This window comes from Lissotriton helveticus, chromosome 1_1 (assembly GCF_964261635.1).
Source record: "Lissotriton helveticus chromosome 1_1, aLisHel1.1, whole genome shotgun sequence".
NCBI classification, from domain to species: Eukaryota; Metazoa; Chordata; class Amphibia; order Caudata; family Salamandridae; genus Lissotriton; species Lissotriton helveticus.
The window spans coordinates 469,755,631-469,783,401 of record NC_136057.1 but is presented as its reverse complement, the minus strand read 5'-3'; the positions used below and the strand labels follow the sequence as shown (position 1 = coordinate 469,783,401).

The window sequence follows — 27,771 nt, the reverse complement described above, 5'->3', positions numbered from 1 at the left end:
CACCCTCTAAAGCCACTTTCTAGGTGCCAACCCTACTTCCTAGTGACGTAGCGTGCATAGCAACCAACCCGATCAGCATCTCTGTCCCCAGATACCCCAGGGTAGGTAACGAGAAACTGCTGATGGTCCTTTGGACTTTGGCCCCCTACCACCCTAAGTCCTGAAGGAGACTCCTAGAAACAGATCAAGAATAACTGTATGCAACATATGCCTTTTCTCTCATAGGGAAGCACTGCTGCGTAAAGACGCATTTAAGAACTATTTTCTTACCAGTAAAAATTCATATATAGATAAGTGCTTACTTGTTAACGAAGTTCTTGATATCAAAATGTATATAAAAATACGGCTTGTTTCTCTAAATTGCTCTCAGTGTTTATTCTTGAGTGCATGCCTAATTTATTGCCTCTGTAAATACAACAAATGCTTAGCACTTCCCTCTGATGAGGCTAACTGCTTGCCCACACTAACACAAAAGAAAGCATTTGGGTTATCACTAGTGACTGTAAACCACTTGGGGGTTGACTCTATATAGTGGACCAAAATGAGGTCACTGTGTAAATAGAGCCAACTTCCGGCACCCATGGGCCGTGGTGAGCTGCAGCATTCAGTGTATTGGCATTGGCTTTCTGCGCTGTGCAGGCCTCTGCTCTGATCTAGTTTGGGCACCCCACAGGGCCCTAATCCACTTTACCCCTAGATGTCCCTTGCTGCTGTATCGTCCCATATCAACAAATTTGCTTAGCTGAAACCTGCAGGCTTCCATCGAGCTGCTTCAAACAAGCTCCTCCCTTGCTGTCCTGGACACCTTGCATCGAAGCAGTGCTCATGCCCACCAAGAAATCAAAAGGATTAGGGACAAAAGACAAAGGATCACACAGGACACCACTAACGACCTATGGTACAAACAGGTAGAAACCACAAATTCAGCTGAGGGCGCTAGGGGGCTCACCGTAACCATGTCTGCCTGCTCTGGAGAGCCGGGGAAGGGCCAGATGTCTGGTGGTCGGCACAGTGGCTCCCAGCCAGCCCTAGTGCCTGCGAAGAAGACAGTGGAGCACACTGTCTTGCTTCGCCTTTCAGATAATACAGAATCTCCCACACAGTGGCTGAACACTCGGTGAAGCAGGAGACATAACACAAAACAAACACCTAGAAAAGGGTTTTATTTTACAAAATGCAAAGACTCTTTTTAGAATAAGGCTTGGTGTTTTATTTTACACTGTACTCCCTAACAGAAAGGCTTTCCCTGATGCCAAATGCAGAGCATTCAAATATATTTAGATATATATATATATATGTTTATATGCATGCAATAACAACACATTTGGTAAATGCAACAGTTAAATGCATGAATAAAACCATGAATAAACAAGCAGCAAGTAATAATATGAGAAGACTCAAGCAAATATAATATGGTGGACGTCCTGCAAGAGATCAGAACGATATATAGATATGTATTTCATCTATCAGGACTACTACAATCGGACACACCGCGTTCTGTCCTGTTAAGCACTATTCCATTTGGACCATCATCTCCAAGTCTTTCCCCACGCAGCACCTGTAACGGCAAGGTGAACTCTGGGAGTTGCAGTGTCTACCACACTGCCTCTGATGTGCAGTCACGTTATTGGGGACTGTAAGTGTCTTCACCAATGGGGTGGCACAGGGCTATTTAAAACGTGGGTGGGGCAGCATCCTGTTGTAACAGCGGCATCCGAAGAAGAAGGCTGTTTGAGCCGAAATGCATGATGCCGTGAAATAAAAGGCTTCCAAAGAGATTCCCCGTGTGGCCTCTACCTTTTCGTGACTGGAGGGGATATATATATATATATATATATATATATATATATATATATATATATATATATATATATCCAGCACACCTTCAATTCGAAGAAAAGCAGCACGCCAGACCAGATTCCAGGCAATTTTGGCACTTTATTCCACAGAGTGACAGCATTTCTACTCCTTACGCGTTTCAGCTACATAGTTAGCCTTGGTCACAGGTGAAGTGTATTGGTGATTCTGCGGCGTCGCAACGTGCTTTATACGCCTCTTTCAAACTACAATATTACAACGTAGTCCTTGCATCCTACACTTCCCACAATGCACTTGGAATGTAAAGTCTCAATTGTTCTGTTCAGCACACTGTTAATCATTTTCCCGTTTTGTTTTCATCTGGGTATTTTCCCAGTGCAACGTAAAATATCAAGAGTCCATTTGAAGTGACTTAAATTGCTCAAATCTTTCCACTGTCACTCAAACAATTCAAGGTTGTGCGTTCAGTCCTGGAGTCCGTAGTGAAGGACCAATGTAATTCACCTTTCCCTTGCCCTTGATGTTTCCCCAAACAAAAATATCGGCTGCTATTTCCGTGCCTTACTGTTCGGGAGATTCACGGACGGGTCCCGCTCCTTTTAACTTAGTCCCATAAATTTTCGTCTGCAGGGAGCACGGACCTCAACAGGGCGGTCATGGCGCTTGGGGCAGATAACCCCCATTAACATCCAGGACACCTTCAATTCGAAGAAAAGAAGCACGCCAGACCAGATTCCAGGCAAATTCGTCACTTTATTCCACAGAGTGACAGCATTTCTACTCCTTACGCGTTTCAGCTACATAGTTAGCCTTGGCCACAGGTGAGCTGTATGGGTGATTCTGCGGCATCGCAATGTGCTTTATACGCCGCTTTCAAACTACAATATTACAACGTAGTCCTTGCATCCTACACTTCCCACAATGCACTTGGAAAATATATTATTGTTGTGGCTGAAACGCGTTGGTGGGGTGAAGCTCTGATTAAAAAGCTTTAAAAAAGTCATCCGGTTGTGCCGCTCCATTTGTGCTAAAAAAGTGACTTCTTGGGTCTGGATCCGACCCCTGGGCTGAGCACACACTGCTGAGCGCTCTCGGCATCTGCTGGATCACATTGATAGATATATATATCTCTATATCTCTATATCCCTATATCCCTATATCCCTATATCTCTATATCCCTATATCCCTATCCTACTGGCAGTCCCCAGTAGGTAGTTATAGTTAAGACCTAGTTTCCATAGGAAATCCGCAACATTCTATTTGGAATAACTTTGGCGCCGGTCGACGAATACACGCAAAATTCTCCAAGAAGATGGCCTGCTCCGCTCCTTCCCTGAAAGTTTCAGGGTGATTCGTGTAGCAGGGGCCGAGAAAAAAGGGGGGTCCCAAAATGTGTTTTCCCCATGCAATTTTCCATAGGGACCTTTAAGTGAGGCTACAGCCCGAACTGCTGAATGGAATTACACCAAATTTGACAAAAGGGTAGTTTGGTTCGCAGATTACGCTTTTTGTTAAATGGTGTAAATCAGTTCAGTAGTTCCTGAGAAAATCAAAAGTAAAATCATAGATATATCTATAGACGAAGTATGGTACGCGTACCCTCCCGTGCACGAGCTGAATGCTAATTGGCTGTCAACACTCCGAACCAGGAAGTGTTGGCAGCCATCTTGTGCCTCGGTAGAACCGAGGCACAAGAAAACATAAAAAGAAACGTGAAAAGGGGGCATGGTAGAAACACCCTGACCCCCTAGGCCTGCTCAGGGGGGTCCCACAACGACCCCCAAGGCCAGAGAGGTGTAATGAGGCCACGCCCCTTTTTACACCTCTCTGCAACGCAGCCCCCTGGCGCATACTGGAGGTTCCTGGGGGATAGTTGGCCATCAGGGACCCCCAGTACTCAAGGGGATTTAGTTCCCACTCTGGAAACGCACCAGGGGGTGCGTTGCAGAGAGATATAATTGGGCCATGCCCCTTTTTACACCTTTCTGCAACGAAGCCCCCTGGTGCATACAGGAGGTTCCTGGTGGGCTAGTTGGCCCCCAGGGACCCCCAGTATGCAAGGGGACTTAATCCCCCAACTTAGAACGCGCTACGGGCACATTTGCACAGTGGTGAAGGTAGGGGGCGGGGCTTGAGGTGATATGTGTGCAAACATGCCCTGTGGCGCGTTTTAAGTTGGGGAATTAATTCCGCTTCAATCCAGAGGTCCCCTAGGGGCCAACTAGCCCAACAGGTACCTATAGTAAGTGCCACGGAGCTGCGTTGCAGAGTGTTGTAAAAAGGGAGCGTGGCCTCTGAACACCTCTCTGCAACGCAGCTCCCTGGCGCATATTGGAGGTACCTGGTGGGCTAGTTGGTCCACAGGGGACCTCAGGATTGAAGAGGAATTAATTCTCCAACTTAAAACGTGCCACAGGGTGCGTTTGCACAAATGTCACCTCAGGCCCCGCCCCCTTCCTTCACTATTGAGCAAAATATTTGCTCTAAAATCAGCCGAACTACGAATTCTGATTTACTCATCTGTTATCACGAGAGACGTCAGTGCTGCATCTTTGAGCCCAGTACGGACCCTGAAAAGTAAATCTAAGCGTACTTACCAGTAACTTGTATTTCCTTCCATAGGAATCTATTGTGTGGTTTTCACCAGAAAAGTTTGTCTATTTTTGAAACGTACAAATATTCCTCTAAAATCAGCCGAACTACGAATTCCGATTTACTCACCTGTTATCAGGAGAGACCTCAGTCCTGCATCTTTCAGCCCAGTACTGATCCTGAAAAGTAATTTTAACCGCACTTACCAGTAACTTGAATTTCCTTCCATAGAATATAATTGCCTGCTATATAAAATATATATAAATAAAAAAATAAAAAAAATATTACAATTTCAATATTTAAAAATATATATTTTTCAATTTATATTAAAAATATGTAATGTAATTTAAAAAATAAAATATCTAAAAATAAATACTTTATAACAATGTAGTAAATCAGTATAAAAAAATATAACAATTAATACATTTAAAAATTATCATAAAAAAACCTTAGAAACTCACTGAAAAAACCATAGGTTTCACACATGTTATAGTTAGCTGGACATTTCACTCATACAAAACCATTGAAACTCCCCGTTATAGTTAGTTCAGCTAACTATAACTCGCGCGCCCGCAATGCACTGCTGATGACGTCACATATTACATCACTCATAACATGGTCAGTGACATCACCCATGACATCACTGATGACATCTCAAATGACATCACTGATGACATCATCCTTGTGAAAGAGTGGCAGACCTCCTCTCACCCTAATATAACCTTTGATACACACATTCAAAAATAGAAACAAAGGAGGAGGAGCTTGGCGGGCATCCGTGATGGCCGCGTGAGCACAGCGCTCTCCGGACCCCCGCCACTCCCGGCATGATATCCTGAACATATCCTGATTTTTCACGAGGATTTATGTAGAGGACGCTGGGCTGATCTTCCTGTGATTTTTGGAAGTTGATTTGGACCCAGGGCGCCGAAGATACGGCGATTCGAACTTTCGGGGTCCGCCCTCGGGGTGTGCCCGGGACTGGGTGAGGCTCTCTGGCCGTCTTGGAGTTGAACAACAACGGCAGGGGGATTGGACTTGTGGGTCCCCCTCTTAAGTTTCGGTTTTGATTCTGCCTCAGACTGAGACATCTGGCGGGGGAGTCTGGCCTGGGCTAGTTCCGGCGCACGGTACGGCTGTCGGGCCTTTGGCCGGCTTATCCTCCTTTCAGGCTGGTCCTCTCCTAGTGGTACCCTTGCAGCGGGCTTTTGGTCCCGACGCCCTGCTTTCCTGTGGCCATTTCCATCGGGTCGAGTGAGTCTCCTGGTGACGCGGTTTCCGACATGGCGGGCAGAGGGGACCGAGAGACACGAAAGACCAAGACGCCCCTGCGTGGGGGCCCGGTCCAGTCTAACGTTATGGACCGTTACACCCATGCGAAGGGGTCCCCCGGAACCGCCCTGCCTGGCTCAAGTGCGGTTGACCACATCGTGGACGCATCGACGGAACCGTCCCTGCAGGACATCATGGGCGCCATTTCTGGCATGAGGGAAACGATAGGTCAACAATATGAAGCTTTGGCCCACAAAATCGACACCGTGGCCATTGATGTGAACTTGATTCGGGCCGACCTATCTAAAACCAATGAGAAGGTGAAGTCATTGGATCTCAAGTCATCCAGCCTCACGGCAGACGTCTCGGAGATACAGACAGAGATTGGCAATCTCCGTAGGGTGAACGATTTCATGACCCGGCGCTTGGAGGACTTTGAGAACAGGGCACGTCGCTGTAATGTACGTGTGGTTGGCGTTCCGGAGAATCCAGAACCGCACTCTGTTGATCTCCTGGTTGAGGACCTGATCCAGAACTACCTCTCTCCGTCTGGGCTGAGTAAGTTCTTCGCAGTGGAGCGTGCCCATCGTGTTCCGGGAGGCCAGGGTAAGCCTGGCGCCCCACCGAGGCCTATTGTTGCGAAACTCTTCCACTATAGGGATCGGGACGCTATCCTGCAGGCATCACGTGTGAAGGGCCCGGTGGCCTTTGAGAATGCCACGGTGAACTTTTACCCGGGCTTTTCACAACAGGTGCAGAAACAGCGTATGGGTTTCCGTGGAGTCAAGAAGCGTCTCCGGGACATGGGACTGCGATACGCTATGCTTTTTCCGACCAGGCTGCGAGTTGAGTACAATGAACGAACCCTTTTCTTTGATCGGCCTGATTCTGTGAATGACTGGCTGGACTCCCTACCGGACCGACCTCCTGCGGCTGAGTCCGCCGCCCACCCGGGTGGTGCTGAGGGTGGTGTAGAGAGCTGAACTATTTGTTTATGCCCGGGTCCTCGTGTACAGTAACTTTATTTGGGATTCTTTGCCTAAGTGCCTCTGCTGTCTGAGTGTTTTCCTCGTTATTTTTCTTGTTGGGGTGGCGGGTGGGTCAGAGCCTTTCCTCCTCCGGGGTCTTTTTGTAGAATGGGGGTTCTTGGGCGACAGGCACACTGCATGTTGGGGTGGCTTTTTGGCTTCTTGCAGGGGGGGCAGGGTGGGGGGTGTTTCCTCGATTGTTGGGGGGTGGGTGGATGGGAAGTTTGATGTTTGTGTGTTGTGTTCTCAAGGCAAATTTATCTTGCTAAAGGTGTTTTTGATGTCATGCTCATTGGAGGGGGGTTGCGGCGTTGATGTGTGGGGTGGGGGGTAGCGGGTTGAGGTTTATTTCGTGGAATGTTAATGGTCTGGGGGATCGTATTAAGCGGGGTGTGGTGTTGCGCAGTATACGACGTTTGTCTCCGGATATTGTTTTTCTACAGGAGACTCATTTGGTAGGCAATACGTGTCGTGCAATGAATAGGTGGGGCTACCGCCTCGCCGCACATTCGGGGTTTACCACGGGTTCCAGGGGGGTGGGTATCCTTGTTCGAGCTTCCCTCCCCCTAGCTATTGATGATGTGATCCTTGATGATCGGGGGCGTTACGCCGTCCTCGTGGGTCGCTATGAGGGTCGAACCCTTTCCTTGTTTGCCGTTTATGTGCCCCCCGGTCTGCAGACCTCTACCTTTTCCGATTTGGGCCGTGTGTTGTTGGACCTCCCTGATAGTACTCTCCTCATAGCAGGTGACTTTAATTCAGTGCTCTCCGGTCTACATGATCGTCACCCCCCTAGGGACACCCCTTTGGCCCAACAATGGCTAGGTGGGTTTCTGGATACATTCGGCTTGGTGGATTGCTGGAGACTTCTGCATCCTACTCAGCTTCAATACACTTTCCACTCTGGGGCCCATGGGAGTCTGTCTAGACTGGATTACTTCCTGATGCCTGCGGCGCAGTCGCCAGCGGTTCGTGAGATTAGACACCTCCCCCGGGGCATCTCTGATCATTCCCCGCTCTGGCTTTGTTTTGAGGTGGGGGTGGAGGCGGCAGGCCGGGTGGCTCCTATTAACCCATGGTACCTCACCTCCCCCGAGACCCGCAACCTCTTGATTAAGTCTTTGGACAATTATTTTTTGGACAATGAGGGGTCCGTCTCCTCTGCGGTATCCCTGTGGGAGGCCTTTAAGACAGTGATTCGCGGGCAGGCCCTTTCCCTTATTGCTGAATCCAAAAAGGCGAGGAGTCGGGAGGTGGTGGTTCTTGAGAGGGAGATTGCTGACATTGAGGCTGACCTACAATCGGATGTTACGTCTGGTAAACTCCACGCCCTGGGTCTGAAACAATTTGCCTACAGGTCTTTGGTCACAGATGCAGCTAAACTGATGTTTCGGGAGCAACAGGGTCGTTTGTATGATGTGGTGGACAAAGCGGGTAAATTATTGGCATGGTTGGATAAGAAGGAGAGGGCGAATCGTGTGGTGCCTGTGATTCAGACTTCGAATGGTGTGAGAGTGACAGACCCGGTTGGAATAGTTGAATGTTTTGCGGATTATTTTCGTGTGGTTTATAACCCTGTGTCTGAACGGGATGTCGATGACTCTCGCCTTTTGTTGCGTGATATAGCTCTGCCCAGTGTTTCCGATTTAGACCGAATCTCTTTGGAGTCCCCTTTCACTACGGACGAGATAGCGACGGCCATCCGCTCACTCCGTTCGGGCAAAGCTTTGGGCCCGAATGGATTGCCAATTGAATTGTACAAGCTACGTCCTGATAAGGTGGCGCCTTATCTTCATACCATGTTTTTGGAATCCCGGGAGCGGGGTATTCTCCCATATGATCAGCGTCTGGCTACGGTAGTTGTTATTCCCAAAGAAGGTAAACCTCGGGACCTTTGTTCGTCTTACAGGCCCATTTCCCTGTTGAATGTTGAACCCAAGGTCCTGGCTAAGCTCCTGGCAACCCGCCTCTTGACGGTCATTAGTGGCTTGGTTCATCCGGATCAGTCTGGATTTATCCCGCATCGCAACACGGCTCTTAACCTACGTCGTCTCCACGGAGCTGTTGCGAGGGCGGGGCTTCTGACGGAGCCGGCCATTTTGGCTTCGCTGGACGCCTCGATGGCCTTTGACACGGTGGAGTGGCCCTATCTTTGGGCAACTCTTGAGAAATTCGGTTTTGGCCCTGAATTTATTGGTTGGGTGCAGTTGTTATACACCGAACCCTTGGCACAGGTGGTGGTAAACTGTCGGGTCTCTGTCCCCTTCTGTCTTGGTAGGGGGACCCGTCAGGGGTGCCCCCTGTCTCCGTTGCTTTTCGCGCTTGCTCTGGAACCGTTGGCTGCATGGCTTCGCTGGGAACCTTCACTCAAAGGGATCCGTTGGTCACCAGATTTTGAGGACCGTGTATCGCTTTACGCGGATGACATTCTTCTGTATCTTACTTCCCCGCGTAAGTCTTTAAATGTCTTATTTAACGTTCTTACTTCGTTTGGCGCTAACTCGGGTCTGGTTATTAATTGGGCTAAGTCCTGTGTATATGTTCTCTCGGGTGTTTTGCCCCCATTACCGGACAGGTTTCCTATCCAGGTTGTCCACTCTGGCTTCAAGTATTTGGGGATCTTTATTACGCTGGACTCCTCACTCCGGTTCGAGCGTAACCTCCTCCCCCCGCTTCTTATACTGCGACTGGATGTGGCCCGTTGGCGTAAGCTACCCCTGTCTCCTCTGGGCCGGGCTGCCCTTTTTAAAATGATGTCTTTGCCGCGATTCCTATACGCGCTTCAAAATTCTTATGACGACATTCCCGCTACCTATTTCCGGGAGATCGAGAGTCTTCAAAGGCAACTGATCTGGGACGGACGTCCACGTATCGCCCTTGCGAAACTTACCATCCCTTGGTATGACGGGGGCATGGCGCTCCCCGATATCAAGAGATATTATTGGGCTGCCCAGCTGTCTGCCATTAACCACGTAATGTATTCCCCGGGTCGAGATCCGGCCTTTGAGATGGATAGACTCCAGCTGCCGGGAGGGAATTTTAATAGAGCGCTTTATTCCAGATCGGCAGGGCGCCTTCTTGCGGGCCCGTCCAGGATCGCAGTCAATGTGTGGCGCGCCGCGAATGTGAGTTTGGGATGGGAGAATCGATTGACAATGGCGACCCCGCTTTTTGCTTCCGAACGTTTGGGGTGTCTCTGGTCTACTAAGGGCTTTGACCGCTGGGATATGATTGGGATATGTAAAGTGGGTGATGTCTGTGTGAAGGGTAGAGTGAAGTCTTTCCAGGCCCTTAAGGCAGAATATGACTTGAGTGATAGGGAGTTTTTTCGGTATTTGCAGGTCCGGCATGCCCTGGCCTCAGTTCTGACTCCTGATGAGACCCTGCCCGAGTCCTCCCCCCTTGAGGATCGTATACTGGATGGACACTTGCCCGATAGCACTATCTCCCTTATTTACAAGAAACTGATTCATAGTCGCGCTGACTTATTGTTCCGACTTAGGGAGGTTTGGGTCGGTGACGGATTGGACCTGGATGACGAGGATTGGCAGTCGGCACTCTCTTCTCCGAAAGAGGTCGCCATCCCCGCCCGTCTCCGTTTGGTCCAACTTAAGATCCTCCACCGGGTGTATGTGACTGGTCCGCGTTTGGTTGTGATGGGTTTTTCCCCGGATGGCTTATGCAGGCGTGGTTGTGGGATGAGTGCTACATTTCTACATATTCTTAGGGAATGCCCGGTGGTAGCAGCCTACTGGATTGATGTGCTTGCGGTGATGACTGTCGTTACTGGTATTACCCTGCGGCCCGAGGCCCGACGATGCCTGTTGAATGTGTGGGAACCCACCGACTATTCTGTGGCCCAGACCAGATGGGCGACCTTGGGATACATGGTCGCAAAGCGGGACATTGCACAACTCTGGGGCGCATCCAGACCTCCCGCAGTTTCGGTGTGGGAGGATAATATGGACTGGTCCATGTTCCGAGAGAAGACTGTCTATGTGGCTAGGGGCAGACCCAGGGCGTGGTTGAAGATCTGGGGTCAGTGGAATGCATATCGTGGAGATATTTGTACCCCTCCCTTGGTTGACACTCCCGATGTTACCCTGTCTCCCTAGGCTGACATTCCCGAATAATTTTTCATATTGTTTTAGGATTTTCCTGCCCTCCCCGCTGCCCCCCCCCCCGGCCATGCCGGGTTTCATTGATCTGTTTTTTGTCTTCCTGATTAGTTGCTTTCCCCTCCGCCTTCTGGGCTGACTTGATTACTGTGCACTCGCCTTGTTTAGTGTTTGTTGTTTTTATGATTGGTATAAAATTGTTCTGTCCTGTCCTATGCTTCGAGCGATAATTGGTATATGTTCTGTGCCTAGCCACGGGAATGATCATTTGCTATTTATGTTGTGCGTTGCAATTAGCGGCCAGCCCGTGTGGTTGTAGGCCCATCTTTGTAACTCTTATTTTATTGCTCAATAAAAGTCTTTAACCAAAAAAAAAAATACCAAAAAAAATAAAAAAAATAGAAACAAAAATTTTCAAAAAAATGGAGATACCAATACCAGTTACAACAACCTATTCAGTAATTCCAACATCTACATACACATCCACTAATTCACCAACAGTTCTATAGTCACTCATACATGTACTCACTAATCATATGTACTCATACACCTATACATCCTGTTACACACCGATACTCATCCATAGAGTTACTCACACACATGCAAATAAACAAACATCCATTTACTTGCATATACAGCTATACACACACCACTACACTTACTACTACAGAAACATACACATACTTATTCTTTTAAACAATCACTTCTAGAAACACATACTTATTTAAACAGGAACTCTTCCAATCTCTCACTCTCACATATACTCAACTATATACATCAATACTCACATATGCTAGTTTAAAACATATGTAGTTACTCATAAAGATATTATTGAGACAGTCATTCACTCACTAACACACCCATACACAGTCATCCACCCATACAGTCCTGCACATATGCGGTCTTCAAAACACATACAAACAGTGAGTCAGTCATTCATGCATCTGTGCGCTAAGTAATACCCCCCACCAAACCATACAGACACTCATTCTGATAGTCAAATACTCAAAAAAACAACTAATAACCTATATACACTCATGTTGCTACTCACCAACCCATGCAGCCACTTATACACAAAGTGAGACACTGATACAGATATTTGCATATTTAAACATTACTCGCTAATACATGTATTCACTAAGATATACTTACTAAGTCAGTTATACAATCAATTTTACAAAACAAAACATCCATTTAGACACTTATTTACCCATTTATTCTTCCATCGACCTTTAGATATACATATATAAAAAATATTTATTTTTCTGAAAGACACACATTCTCTGGATGATGTCATCAGTGATGTCATTTGAGATGTCATCAGTGATGTCATGAGTGAGGTCACTGACCATGACACCTTGCGCCCAACGTGGGGCGCAAGGAGTCCATACCCGGAACACGGCTACCCGCAGGACGAACAAGACCACACACTCTTCAGACCGAGGATTTCCAGATTTGAGAGTTCACTCACTCTCCCCATATTTCGGTTCCGACCTGCGGGACTCCCTTGGCAACAAGCTTATTGACTGCGTTATATTGGTACTGAAGGGCCTACCAGGACCACTGCGCTGATTCTTTCTACACGGATTAAGACTACCAGAAACTCTTACCCGGGTTTCTCCTTTTGATAAGAGTGCTCACAATTACAGTCCACGGACACCCATCTTGGTGCCGAGCCCGGCCGGTTCGGAAGTATCACCGGCTAAGCAACCTCATTTTCTTGTTCTTTAAACCACACAGCTCTGAGGAGTCGCCGAATTGACATTCCTTTGCGACGAAACACGTGTCGGCTGGCTTTCAAAGAGAATTAAATGAAGGCTTTACACTTCTAAGACATTGTGTGGTTCTTGTCCACCAAGACACAGATTTGTTTAATTTTGTGTTGTGCGCAGTGGGCATTTCGTTGTTCCACTCTCGACAGTGGCCTCTCTGGTGCGGATGTCGCACTTCGGTAGGACGGTCTTGGCCGTGTTGGTGTCCAGGCTGAACACTAAACAAGCCTTGGCTGCTTCAAGTTCTCCGGTACCCCAGGTATTAGTGCAGGATAGCTCCTGGGAGTCCGGTTTTCCCAGAACTTGGTAGGGAGATAGTTCTGACCTCCTGGAGCACGGAGACCTCCGCCTGGGGTGCCACAGGATAATGTGTGAAAATCGGGTTTAGCAAGTATTTATCATTTGCACATCACCAAATAAAGTGTTCTAGTTTGTTTTACTCCTAGTAAAAGTTTTGGTTCCATCAAACTCTTAAGGATTACAAAACAGTGCTTTGCTAACTGCTGATATATTTTTAAATATTTGTACAATTCTTTTACAAGTTATTTAAATATTGAGTGTTTAAAAAAAAAAAAGACACCCAGCAGCCTTTAATTTCATATTCCCTGTAACAGTCAGTTTACTTTACAAAATCCTCTTAACTTTGCAGTCCGAAAAAGAAATGTCAACACCAGTCTCCAGGATAAAATAAGCATCAATTTGTAAGGGGTTGACCCCCCTTTCTTTGAACGCACAGCTCATTCACTTTCTGAATCCACTAAACACCTTTATTTTGCTGGCTTTTCTCTCCCCAGAGCGCGCCAGTAAGCCATAAACTTTATTTTTTGGGACCTGTTCCCTACAGACAGCCTCTAGCTGTTGTAGTGGAGTACCTTTTGTGGCCAGTACCAAAAGTCTGTAGCAGGGTTTTGAGGCAGTCCATTGCTTACCATTGGTTGGCTTTCTTCTCAATCTAATTTGCTTTTGTCTTATTTGATGTCTATCTTTCATCTTCTTGTGTTTGTCCCTTATCTGGGGCATAGCTTCTGTGCCATCCTTTTGATTGGATGAATTGTATCCTGTCAACTTACATACAGTAAACTACTTTTTTAATTTAAGTGCATATTTGTTCTCTCTCTCTCTCACTCATTTTAGTTATTTATTTTAGTTATTTATTTTAAAGGTTTTGTAACGCGCTCTGTTACTCGGAAGTATCCTGGCGTGGTAGGCAGAGGATAAGGCGTGCAGAGAGGGAGAGAGGAAGCTAAAAGGCTACTTTAAATAGATGAGTTTTAAGGTTTTTTTTAAAGATGGCAACATTCTGGGAAGAGCGGAGCGAAAGAGGAAGGGTGTTCCAAGCTCTAGCCGCCAGAACAGATATAGACTGACCTCCCAGCCTGGCATATCTAAATCTGGGGATGACCATCCTGCATTGGTTATCAATACAAAAGGGGGGAACCAGTTCTGGACAATATTTAGCGGGGTCCAGTGTACATGTCCAGTCAAACATGTAGCACAGAGGGTACAAAGTTCCCCGAAAGTGTCTAAAGACGAAGAAAGGTGGGGGAAAGGGGAAGGAGTGTGCAACCCAAAGCGGGTGGAGTCAGGGAGCGGAGGGCTCCCTTGTTAGAACTCAGAGGCCTCACACACCCAGCGAGCTAGATGTCAAGCTTCATCATTGGCCTCTTGCTCCTCGTCAGGCTGGCGCTGCAATGCCTGACGGGCGCCTCAAGGGCGCTCTTTGTCTGAGATCTTCAGTTCAAGCCAACGGTTGTGTGCGTGTGAGGGGGAGACAAGGGGGTGTAGTCATGTGGGGAATGTGAAATTAAAAAAGGTGAACCAATTCACAAGGATTTTTATTGGCGTGACTGATTCCCTTGGTTAAAAGGTGGTCAGGCGGTGACAGCGCCAAAACCGGAGCCCGACATCCACGCCCTTCCCGCCCGGCAGCCGGGGCGGAGTGACGGACAGCTTATAATCCTGTAACACCGGTACCCCTATTACCAGCTGTTCCGTGCTACCGAGCGAGCGCCTCGCGTGTGGGTAGGTTCGTAGCCTTGGGCTGCACTGACATAAGGTAAGAGTTCTTCGCTTGTCCTCCTCCCCACGGGGGCCCACATGTCTCGCTGTTTCTGGCCGCCGTGAACGCCAATACGGTGTCTACGATGTTTGGCTTGCCTCCCGAGCAGATACTCCGACCGCGCTGACCCGCTTTGGGCTGGGTGGGTGCGTGCGGCCACGATGGGGTTGTACACCGGGGCACTCTAACATGTGCCTCCATCTGTTTACGGACCAGACGTCTCTGACTACGCTGATCTCTGTGGACACTTGTGCCATAGCGGCATGCTCCTGGTGCTAACATGCTTACCTTTGGGGCAGTACTGCACGCTACCCTTATACCAGGGGGGTCCGGTGGGCTCGGATCTGGCTTGGGATGCTCCGGATGTCGGGCTCCGGTTTTGGCGCTGTCACCGCCTGACCACCTGATACCGTGGAGCTCCCATAGCCTTTCCTTTCACATTGGTCCTCCCAGTTCCCCTTTTCCCACTACCTTGAACCAGTGTGTTTTTCGATTATTTTTTCCCCCCTAGGGTACCTTACCTTTTGTGCTGCCCCACGGGAACAGACTGCGAGGCCCAATAGGGACTTCCTTTGGGGTAAGCATCAGCCTATGCTTTCAGCCGTTTGTGTTGTTGTCATCGTCATGAGGCCTTGAGGCCTTGAGGCGCCCGTCAGGCATTGCAGCGCCAGCCTGACGAGGAGCAAGAGGCCAATGATGAAGCTTGACATCTAGCTCGCTGGGTGTGTGAGGCCTCTGAGTTCTAACAAGGGTGCCCTCCGCTCCCTGACTCCACCCGCTTTGGGTTGCACACTCCTTCCCCTTTCTTCGTCTTTAGACACTTTCGGGGAACTTTGTACCCTCTGTGCTACATCCTGCATTGGTTAGCAGATCGCAAGGCACGGTTAGGGATGTACAGGGAAAAGCGTTCTCTTAAATATTGAGGCCCAAGCTCATGGGTGGCCCTAAAGGAGAGAACAAGAGCCTTAAACAGAATACGTTGCGTCACTGGGAGCCAATGCAGGCTATGCAGGTGGGGGCGGACGCTCGACCTCCTAGGGATGTTGAACAGGAGTCTAGCGACCGCGTTCTGCACCACCTGCAGCCTTTTGATCAAATAGGCAGGTATGTCAATGAACAACGCATTCGCATAATCTAACCTGGAGAGAATGAGCGCCCGTGATACTGTCTCTCTAGCATCTCTCGGGAGCAAAGGGAAGAATCTTTTCAGGGTTTTTAGGGTGCCAAAGCAGACACCAGTAAGTCTTCTGATATGGTCTTCAAATTTGAGATTATCCCCAAACCAGACTCCCAAATTCCTAGCCGGGCCACCCATGGATTTTGGACAGGGAATGTCACGAGGCCAGAGAAGGGTTCTAAAATTATCTGGAAAGGCTCCGTAGAAGAGGACCTCCGATTTTTCATCATTACATTTAAGCTGTGCTTGGGCCAGCCAACGAAAGACTGAGGTAAGACAGTCCTGCACAACCGAGGTATCCAAATTATCATCTGGCCAGGTGAACAAAAGTTGGGTGTCGTCGGCATAGGCCATCATTTTTGCCCCAAAAAACTCTGCTAGATAGATCAGGGGAGTTCGATACAAATTAAAAAGCAGGGGGCTCAATGTAGACCCCTGGGGGACTCCTGTGGAAAGTGACTTTGGCTGAGAAGCATATGGTGGCATCCAGACTTGCTGCGTCCTGTCGTTTAAAAACGACGTTAGCCAGTCCACAGCCAACCGCGAGATGCCGATAGAAGACAGCCTGGAGAGTAGAAGCCCGTGGGGCACCGTATCGAAGGCGGCAGAGAGATACAGTAAAATCAGAACTGCTCTGCCGCCTCCGTCCAAGCACCCCCTAATTGCCTCTGAAACCTCAAAAAAAGGCCGTCTCAGTACTATAGGCAGCCCGCAAGCCCGATTGGGCAGGATGTAAAGCTTGAGAAGACTCTACAAAATTATCCAATTGGTGGAAGGCCATTTTCTCACAAATTTTAGCCAGGGCCAGTAGCAAGGATATAGGCCGATAGCTCGACGGAGCAGCTAAATCCGACCCGGCTTTTTTGAGGAGCGGCAGAAGTTTCGCCTGCTTCCACACAATAGGAACATTAGTCGTGGAGAAAGAAAGATTAACGATCTGAGTAACTTCCCTACAGACTGTCGCAGCCACCGCCCCAAGCACCCGAGCAGGGCACAGGTTTGTGGGAGAGCCCAACTTCAAAGATTTAAGAACTGTCAGGACATCTTCCTCCCCAACCGGAGAAAAAGCCACAAACTGATCTGTCAGTTTGGGCATGGGTACGGACGGCAACACTGGAAAGGACTTATAAATGTCACAGACAGCCACCAAATCCTCCTGGATTTTAACAATTTTTTCAGAGAAGAAAGATGACAGCTCTTCACACCATTGTTTAGAAGATGGCAACAAAGGTTGAGCGGCACAGGGTGATAAAAAGCTCTGAACAATGGAAAAAATGTCTTTGCTATTATTGTTTGCCTTGATAATTCTGCCTGCGTAGTAGCCACCTTTAGCTGCCTTAATCGGAGCATAGTATTCCTTCTGGGCCATACGCAAGGCAGTCTTAGCCTCAGGGCGATAGCCTTGTCTCCACTCTCGTTCTAGTTTCTTGCACCCCAATTTCAACTCACGGAGGGCATGAGAAAACCAAGGTTGAGAGGGGGAAAAGCGTAGTCTATGAATACGGCCTTGATTCACCGAAGCAGTCGCCACCTGTTCCAGCCACCCATTGAAGTGTCCCACTGCCTCCCCCACTGTGGGACCTAGGAACGGTCGTTCTCGGGAGAGTATGTCTGAAAAAGTAGCTAGATTGATCTTCTGAGGATGCACATTCGGAAGGGAATTCCCAATCCCAGCCGACTTTTCCAAGGCCCAGAAAAACCTAATCAGCCCGTGGTCCGACCACGTCACACTCTGGGGGCAGGACATTCCAATATCAAAATTTGAACACACTAGATCTAAGTGCCCCCATACATGAGTTGGGGATTTGACCCATTGTTTAAGCTGGGCCAAATTCAGGGCCTTCATCCCACTGCTCATGTGCTTCATCCCACTGCTCCCACACATCCGCATGCACGTTCTAAGTTGCTACCTCCTTTCACCCTCCCTCCTCAGCCATTCAGTTTGTCTCTTAATTTTGTTATTCCCCCACCCACCTCCTTCTTTGCTTCCCTTGGTTTTTAATTTTTTTAAATTATTTATAGCTCCAGAATGGGCGACTGTTATCTGGGAGCGGGAAATTGAAACACAAAATGTTGACTGGTTGATGACCTGTGTATGCACATGAATTGTCACATTTTTACTGATAGTGCAATAAAACTGGCAGCCAAAAAGACTAGACCTGTCGGTTCAACCGATGCCTGATACATAAAGTTGAAAAGTAACGCCTTTTATTTTGTCTGTGTCCCATTTTTACTGACGATACCAGGTTGGTCTCCAAGGTTGTACTAGTATCACTGCTGTATCCTAAGTTCACACATTTTTATTTGTTTCTAACTTTGCAACAGTTTTGCTTCTAAAGAAACCGTAGGACTAAGTGCTTCCAAGTTTCAACGAGTTGACTTGAAGTAAGCCCAGTATGATAACATTGTCCTAAAGATTAGTCTTCACTTATCTGGTGCGTAGAGGCTTTACTAATGTGTTGGCTCATATCTCTGCCCCAGAAGGTGGTAGCACCTTCTGTTTTCTTGCATTATAATATTGTCCAATTTCTTTCTTCCTTCTAAATAGTTTCCTGCATTGAAAAAGCAACTCTTTTTATCTAATTGCATGATTGCAAGCCAGCTCTATTCTCGATATATGAGATAAGCGGAGGTAACATTTAATTTATAGACAGATAAACACATCCAAGCAGATACAAGTAGATATATGTATAAGAACTAGGACCCACAGGCTAATTTGTCTTACTAATCATCTAATGCTCTATCACAAACATTGTGATCACACATTGGTGTTCCTTGCATGAATATTCTAGACCATACATAAACAAAATTGTGGTCAGCCACAATCTGTATGCATTAAGAAGTTTACATTGTCATTTGTTGTTTTAGGCACCACACACGTTTTTGTATGATTATCGCCAATCACAATGGAGTTTCTCCTTGTTTTCATTATTGGCTCTATTTCTGAAATCTATGAGTAGCTATATGCTAACAGAATAGGCTGTTTTTTGTATCTATGTATAGTGTAAATATTTGAAAGGGCTATTTTGTACTCTAGATTAAAATTATTTATATATATTCTCTGTTTAGTAAAACACTGTGACGTAGTCCTGATGAAGACATAGCCGAAACGTGTTGCTTTTCAACATATGTGACCAATCTCTGCACATGGTTTCTAGTAATAAAACTATGCAAGAAAATCATTGAAATATTGGCAACGGATTGATCATAAATTTCCAATTATCAAATTGTGCCAGATGAAAAATTGAATTATGATGTTCAATGATTTGGTTATCTAATGTTAACATTATAGGATTAGATTAACATGGATATGTGGTTGTAATTATCACTATTGGGAATGTGTATTTATCAATTTTGTATATGTAATTATCAGATGTGAAAGTTGTTTTGTACCTAATATGAAACAGAATTGTTATAAAAAAAGAATAAAGATAAAGTTAATGATCAAAACATTTTTCTCTTGATGATGTTTAAAAGGAGTTAAAGCATATATATATATATATATCTAATGTTCACACATGTTATAGTTAGCTGGATATTTCACTCATACAAAACCATTGAAATTCCCCGTTATAGTTAGTTCAGCTAACTATAACTCGCGCGCTAGCACTGCTAATGACGTCACATATTACATCACTCATTGTTTCAATTACTTGTGTGTTGTTTGTCAGCATACACATTTTGAGGGGTTATAGGGCTTATACCCTTGCCCAATTGCACCACTACTCAACAACTGTTCACCAATACTTTTGCGCTAAATATAGAGCAGAGCGCCCAGTTTCCCCTTGAATCTAAAAACCCTTATACTAGTGTCACTGTCGAGAGTGGCACTGCGGTCTTGTTTTGTCTCCATCTCACAGCTAGCTTGAATCTAGTAGCAAAGTGAGCAAGGGACCCCCATCGGGCATACCCTGCCGACTTAGGCAATTCAAGCTAGCCTGGCCGATGAGGGGTGCGACTGGGGGTCTGAAAGTTTTCAGCACTCTGTCCATAATCTCCTTGTGTTTGCTTTGTTCTCCCTAAGTTGGCAGGTATGCCCAGACGTGGGTCCTCTACTCACTTTGATACTGGATTCAAGTTAGCCTGGCTGACGAGGGGGGTTACCCTGAAACCGGTCCCAGGATGCTTCTTTCCGGTCCAGGGAAGGCTTGGCAGTTTGGGATTGACTGTTCCTATGAGGCACAGGGTCAAGACTGATTTGCATATGGCTGGGTCTGAAATGGGGTGGAGAAGTGAGCTAAAGCAAAATGATGGATTCAACCCAGATCTGTGACTATGGGCAAGTGTCTGAAAAGTTTCAGGGCTCCGTCCATCCTCTCCTTGTGTTTGCTTTGTTCGCCCTAATTTAGCAGGGTATGCCCAGACGTGGGTCCCTTGCTCACGTGGCTTGGCAGTTCGGGCTGGACTGTTCCTACGAGGCACAGGGTCAGGACTGATTTGCATATGGCTGGGTCTGAACCGGGGAGGCAAAGTGAGCTAAAGAACAATGAAGGATTCAACCCATATCTGTGACGGGGGGGCGAGTGTCTGAAATGTTTCAGCGCTCAGTCCATCATCTCTTTGTGTTTTCTTTGAGCAAGTATACACAACACTCCCCTCTGATAAACCTAAGGCTGCTCGACCACACTAACACAAATAGAGCACCTTGGGATTGTTAAAGCAAGCCCCTGTACACTAGTAAGGGATACCTGGACTCTACAAAGTGCACCTCATTTTGGTACACTGTGTAAAGAGCCAGGTTCCTACACAGAGGATAACACAATTTAAGGCTAGTTTATGGGTTAAGTGCATAACAGTTAGGCAGAGTAGATGCACTAGACCTGAATGTTGTAACAATTTCATAATTATTCAAGGCCTGGAGAAGACATAAAAGCAGGTCGTTTTACTCTAGCATGATACGAGAGAGATGCAAGAAGCAGTCGGGTAGGCCCATTTTCAAATGCTAGGAATACATATACACAATAACTTCCATTGTAAGATGCAGTGCTCAATCAGAATCACATAACAGGCACAAGTTCTCGTTGAAAGGTAGTGTCGTGAAGATCTAAAACTGAGCAAGGAATTAACTGAAAGCACAAGACTAAATGAATACATGGCATGTGCCTAGCACAACCATACAAGATAGTGTAGGAGTCTTAGACCGTGGGCTTGCCCTATAGAAACTCATTGTTTTCATCACAGACCCAAGCAGTACTGCACATCAATCTATTATGAACAATGTAACCACCCTGAAGTCAAACATGATACAGTATGAGGGGCAACTAAAAATGTTAACTGTTTCCAACGTAGTTCCTAAACATTCCACCATTATTTGTTTGTTATTTTTCCACACACCCACGATAAAGCAGTGGGAGGAGGAAGCCTGCAAGTGCGGCAGTGGCCTACCCTTGAAGAATGTGACTACAAGGTGACACTCCCTTCTCGTCCCCAGGTTAAGAGCGATTAGCCTAATACAATGAAAATAACTAATTCTTGGTGTATTGGTTTTGAGTTACCCTCCCTAATGGTTCAAAAGAAAAATAACATATCAGGTGATGCATTCTTACCCCCTGAGCTAGCTTGTAGGTTTGGTTATATTTCCACATTTCCTTAAGTACTTCCTCAATAACTCCCTCATCTGGAACCTCTCCATGAAATTCAATTCCCATGAGGTTTGCCATCCGGTGAAGCAACCCAGGAATCTGCAGCAGCTGCTGACGAGCATGTTCAACACGGTAGGTCCAGGCATGATCGATGAGGAAAATGCTTAAAAAAAGAAAGAAAAATAAGATACAAGCAAGATCTTTTGCAGATAAATGAAGCTTTAAACATATATAACAACTCAGAACAATTGGGAGTATGCACACAACCAGTGGTGGTGGGTGAATGTATTGTTTTTTATTTGGGGGGGGCGATCAGAGTGTAGAAATCTATACAGTTTATCCTAAAGTTAGTGCATTGACATGGCCTTCCTATTCATATTGCCAGACAAGCAGATCTATAGATGGTAGATCACTGAATAGCACTCAAGTGATTCATATTTACGAAAGAACTAATGAAGCTATGTTACTCTTTACAAAATGGTCTCACTGTCGAATCCAGCTATTAAAAAATTAAAAATGCGATTTCACGACAAGGTAGAGAAACATAACTGTTTCGCCCACTAAATATCATAACATATTGCAGCACCATAAAGTTAAAATTGGAGTGCAGCATGGATACATGAAAAAACTGCACTCAATGTCAGCATCACCACTATAAAACAGAGAACACGACCTAGGATAGTTTCTAAATTCCTGTTAACTAGTTTATTATGTATTTATTGTTTCGGCTGACAGCCTAACAATCTTTCTTTTTACAAATATGCAATATAAGACTGTTAACTAGTTATTTATTTGCAGCTTTAATAGCAGATAAAAGACCAAATTGTATCAGAGTGCTTTATATAACTTCCACTGAGTGCAAATCAGTTCTCTCTCCTATCACTCGTTGACTTTATGCTGAACTTTGACAATGTATAGCATGCTGCGGCCATTACGCTATGATCGTGCTATAGAACTAGCACTCGCATACACTTGGTGCAAAAGGATACCAGAACTCACATTTAATATAAATATGATTGACAGACCGGCACTGCTACATGCCTAATACACATTACCTTTAGGTAAGCTGAGGGAGATGCGTGGCTCATAACATGTCCTTTGTGTCAGCTCAGAATTAGTAAGATGATCCAAACATGCACTTTCCAAAGGGCCACGAAGCATCTACTGTATCTTGTTCATCTAATGCTTGTAAAAACATAACTGACACTTGAACTCAAAACAGAAATAAAATGTTATGTTAAAATGTAAATTTTTAGGTCTCGCCGTTAGGTCTCGCCTAGCGAATGCAGCACATGCACTACTTCACCTTGGCGAGACTATTGTTGTGGCTTTTTCTAGCGAAGGGAGACAAATCATGTGCGTGCACAGACAAGCGATGTGCACGCGCATGGCTTCTCCTCACACGCTCCCACCGCGCGCTTGATTTAGCTTTTAGTTACTGTTTCTCTGCCCCGCTCGCGGGTTTGATTTACAGGGACTGAGCGCAAAACATAAGGATATCACTTCTTCCTCATGGTCTTAACTCGCGGTGCTCATCCTCCGCCACGCGCTCTCTTATGCCAACTATATGCATATTGTAGCTTCGCCTCGACTTTCACTCTGTCCGCACTCTATGCTACCACTTAACCTCATGTTTTTCACTGCCCATGCCTGCCCCTGTGCTCCACACTCTGTCGTAGCAGCCCAGATTCCACACGCCACACTTTCCAGGCGCCCGGAGCAGATCTGCCTCAGTGCGCTGCACACAGCGCTCACGTACTTCCTACCTGCCGAAGGGGAGGTGGCATAATACATGGAAATCTGTGACCGTCAGGACACGGAGATCGCAGCAGCCGGAACATTAACCCAGTCTGCTATCTTACAGCCAAGCAATCAACCCAGACAGGCCGGTCATAGTCTGAATGCAGAAAGAACAGTGAACGCTTCGCGAACCTCTATTCCGTTTCACGGCTCAAAAATGACGAAGCACAAAGGATGAAGAAATAAAACAGACGCTAGGCAAGAAGACAGAGGGTTCAATGGGCGTGCTCACATGAATGGGTCGTGGTTGAGTGTGTGCAGCCCAGAGATGCTTTTTCACGTGTCTCCTCTGGCCTTAGTGGTGTGCTCGGCCAAGGCGGCTACCGAGGTATGCGCCTTCCATGTCTCACACCGATATATTTGTAACTGGCCCACTGGGGTGGGGAGAAAATCTACACCCTATGCTACACCCTGCACCCATCAAGGAATAATAGACTGAACACCCAACATGCATACGACAGAGAGCAGACACACCTTAACAAGCATTTGCAAAGCAATAGGCCTCGCAGTAACGAGAGTTTAAGCTATTGGCATTGTAAATGGCAATGCCTTTTATTTATGTTTTAAAAAATAAAATAAAAACAAAAGGCATTGTTTTTTTGCAATGTCAACTGCTGAAACTTGCGTAACTGTGAGACCTATTGCATTGCAAATGCTTGTTCTCTTTTACTCCCAGATACCAGGGCGGTTTTCTGTAATGAACGGAATGGGGCCTGTCTAGGTTGTGGGTGCTACCACCCAACCCTAAAGGACAAAAATCTTTCTCCCCCTCCCCAGGTGATGGGGGGGGGAGGGGAGGTGGTTGTGGGCTTTCAGCACACTAGACACTAGCAATAAATGTGGGGGGCTAACTAGCCACCAAGTACCAGATTACTTAAAGGGCCTCAGAAGTACACCATCACGTATGCCACCTCCTGCAACACTGAACCAGAACCACCAATGAGTAGCAGGGGCTGCAGATGCTGGAGCGGCCCTTTTTGCAATAAAGTGGATGTCGGTTAATATCTTGCCATGAGGGGACATTGCCTCAGATGTACGGGAGCATGTCACCTTGGTAATAGGCAAACCTTTATCTCTGCCCTTGCGATGTATTACAGACAACTGCAGAGGAAAAAAAAAAGATTGGGATGTGCGTGGAGTGTGCAGTCCATAGAGGTAATGGGGAACAATCAGCGCGGACACTTAACGCCCCAGGAAAAAAAACCTCTTCACTGAAAGGCCACTTTCTCCAGAGATAGACAAAGCCATTGTTTCACTCCGTTTCAAACCGAGGCCATCTGTTTCACTACTTTCAGGAACTGTCAAGAGTTAGTGCCTGCACTGTGGACAGCATTTTGTTTTGTTGGTAATCGGCCACATTGTCACAGTATGTGCTGGGTGCACCGAATTAAGGTTTCATCACGGTATAAACAGGAACCATGCATCCAATGTGTAATTCAGGCCCTGGTTGTTTTCAGTTTTTTTGTTAAATGGGATGAGGGTAGGTCAGACTAGGCTTTAGCCACAACACCTCCCCCTGGAACCCAACAGTCTTTCTATCTCTCTGGGACCTATAGCCTGAATACTGAAGCCATCCCCATAGCAAGCAAGAATATGCATCAGCAAAGAAAGGGTAAATCCCTCCTACCATACTACCTGGGAGTAGGCCCCAATTCCAAAACCGGCCAGCAGCACACACCATTGGTGGAGAGGGAGCATTTTTTGGCTCTCACACACTTGGTGGGTCATCTTATGTTTATTGCGACTGCTGACTGATTTTAATAGCACTTTGCACTTTGATAGAATTTTAAAGTTTCTATTTGCATTTTTGCACATCTTGTTTGTCCTAAATAGTGATTACCTGTGTGGAGTCTTGTAGTGCTGCACCCTCGGTCCGCCGCGAGCTTGTGCTCGATTGATGCGGAGGGGGGCAGACATCTTTGTTTGGGGACTGCCTGATTCTGCCGATACACCCACTTCCGGTTTCGGGAGGAAGGGCTAACATCTGGGCAGCAGGCCAGGGATTACCTCCCCAGCCGCTATTTATTTAGATGGAAAAGCGGGCATGCAGCGGACGTGCACTGCTGGTGCGCCAAAGGCAAGCCCGTCTGCGCCCGGACGGGGCACAGGGCCAGTCATTATGCCCATTTTATTAGTTACACTTCATTGGAATTACGCTCATTGGCATCTAGGGCAGATAAGGAAATTGAACCTCTTCTCAAATATAAACTTGAACGATATGGAGTCTTAAACCCCGAGTCGGTTGTACCTCCGCTGCCCTTAACAACATTTGAAACCCTGTATCCTCCTACACTCAGGCAGGCAACCACTAATATAATGATCCCCGGTTTCTGAAGAGCTTAAGGTAGTCTATTTAAACACACGTTCATACTTTTGATTACCGAAACATGGTTGACCATGGAATCTACGCCAGACATCCTTGCAGCCCTCCCAGACACCTATTATTTGATGCAGGCTAATAGATCTGCTGGGAAAAGAGGAGGAGGGGTGGCTGCTGTTATTAAGAAAGAACTGTCAGCCACTTCTGTAGCCTCCTTTGAAATGAGTTCGGTAGATAGTCTCACATTAAAATTCACTTTCCCTAAGCTTACCTTAGTGTGCATACTGATATATAGACCTCCTAGTGCTATGGGAGGGTTTGTCACCGAATTAGCTAATTGCGTTACTCCACTCACCATAGACTTTGCTAAAATACTGCTAATCAGAGACTTGAACTGTTGGCCTTCAGAGGAAGGGGAGAGTCAGGGCTCTAAAGAGCTCACTGACCTATTAACCAATTTGAATTTAGAAGGGCACATTACAAAGCCCACCCATATTAAAGCACGCAGTAGACCAATTATGGACGGCTAATCTTTCGGTTCTTGATCTACTGATACAGCCACGTACTTGGTCAGATCACTATCTCATCTACTTCTCAATAAATAGGTTATCCACAGTTAAACCTCGGAGTGATACAAGACCTATGATTAGAACTTGGAACCGGTCTCGCCTACCGGAGTTTCTTAATATGTTGCAGTCCACCCTCCCGTCAACTACGACCAATGTCAGTGAGATGGAGAAAGCCACCTCTAACTGGCTACTTCAAGCTTGTGAGCCGTGTGCCCCCCTACAGCGGAAAGAAAGGTCCCTGAGGCGGCATGAAATCTCTAATTGGTTCACTGAGGAGTTAAAAATTGTTAAACTTAAAACGCGTCAGGCAGAACGGAAGTGGCGGAGAAGTTATACTCCGACAGAAAGGAAGAAGTATGATAAAGCACTCACTGAATACAAAGCTGCCATAGTGGAGGCAAAAAAGGCCTACTATTCTTCTTGGGTGCTTAACTCTAGCAACAAGTCCAGTGATATTTTTTAAATTGTAAGAGAGCTTTCTAGTCCTGACCGAATTACCTTGGCTATCACACCCTCCCAGGCTCTGTGTGATGAGCTGAACACATTCTTTGTGGAAACAATCAAGAACACCAGAACTCCATTTCCACAGGTCATTTGGAATGGAAATCCTATAAGTCATATGAAAATCCTATTACGATGACTAACTTCCAAAAGATCACTCTTGATCGACAGGAAGAACTCAGAAACAAGGTTCAGTCTGGTTCCCCCAATGGCCTTTGTCCTGTTAGGATACAAAAAGAACTGCTCTCCCACTTCCCAGCCACCTTCCTTTCCCTTCTAAATACCTCTCTGGAGCAAGGGGTAGTCCCACCCGCCTTCAAAGAGGCAGTGTAAGCGTCATTACAAAAGAAGGCAGGAGTAGATCCTAGCATTCTGAGTAACTATAGGCCTATATCGCTCCTTCCTTACCTAGCCAAACTGCGGGAGGCACATGTGGCAAAACTCCTATGTGCCTTCATTGAAGACTCCAACTTTTTGGTTTCCCATCAGGCAGGTTTCAGACCAATGCACTCTACAGAATCAGTTATTCTAAGTGTTATGGATGACCTGAAGGAAGGCGCAGACAAGGGGTGCACCCAGGCCTTGGTATTATTAGACATGTCCGCTGCCTTCGATACTGTGGGCCACTCTATCCTAGCAGATAGATTAGCAGCGGCAGGTCTGAGGGGCACAGCCCTGGATTGGATGCTCTCATTTTTAAAGGAGCGTTCCCAGTCCGTCAGACTGGCACTGTTTAGTTCCTCCGGGTGAATACCACATGTGGGGTACCTCAAGGGTCTTCCCTTTCACCTCATCTGTTTAATGTATACATCTGTCCCCTGATTTATACTCTTCAAGAAAGAGGAGTGAAGGTATATAATTATGCAGATGTCATGCAGCTGATCTTCCCGCTTGATGACACAAATGACTGCAAGGGCGCATTCCAACATACAATGCTCTTCATCAAGGAGTGGAGGACTCATAATTATCTCAAGTTACATTCCGATAAAACAGAGATCATTATTTCAAACAACAGAATAGAACAGTGGACACCAGCACACTGGCCAGCTGCATTGGGTATCCCCTCATACCCACAAATTCAGTGAAAAGCCTGGGAATCAAGATAAATGCTGATCTTTCCATGCAGGAACAGATCAGCCTGGTTTCATCTACTTGCATGTACC

General features: G+C 46.5%; 1 protein-coding gene across 1 annotated transcript in view; it reads right to left on the bottom strand.

The window, feature by feature from the left end:
• The window catches only part of TTLL12 (tubulin tyrosine ligase like 12), a 256,888-nt gene that overhangs the window by 212,017 nt on the left and 17,100 nt on the right, over positions 1–27,771 (bottom strand). Inside the window, exon 3 of the mRNA XM_078673878.1 lies at positions 21,383–21,581. Within this exon, the coding sequence (XP_078530004.1) occupies positions 21,383–21,581 (199 nt within the window). The remainder of the gene's footprint in view (positions 1–21,382; positions 21,582–27,771) is intronic.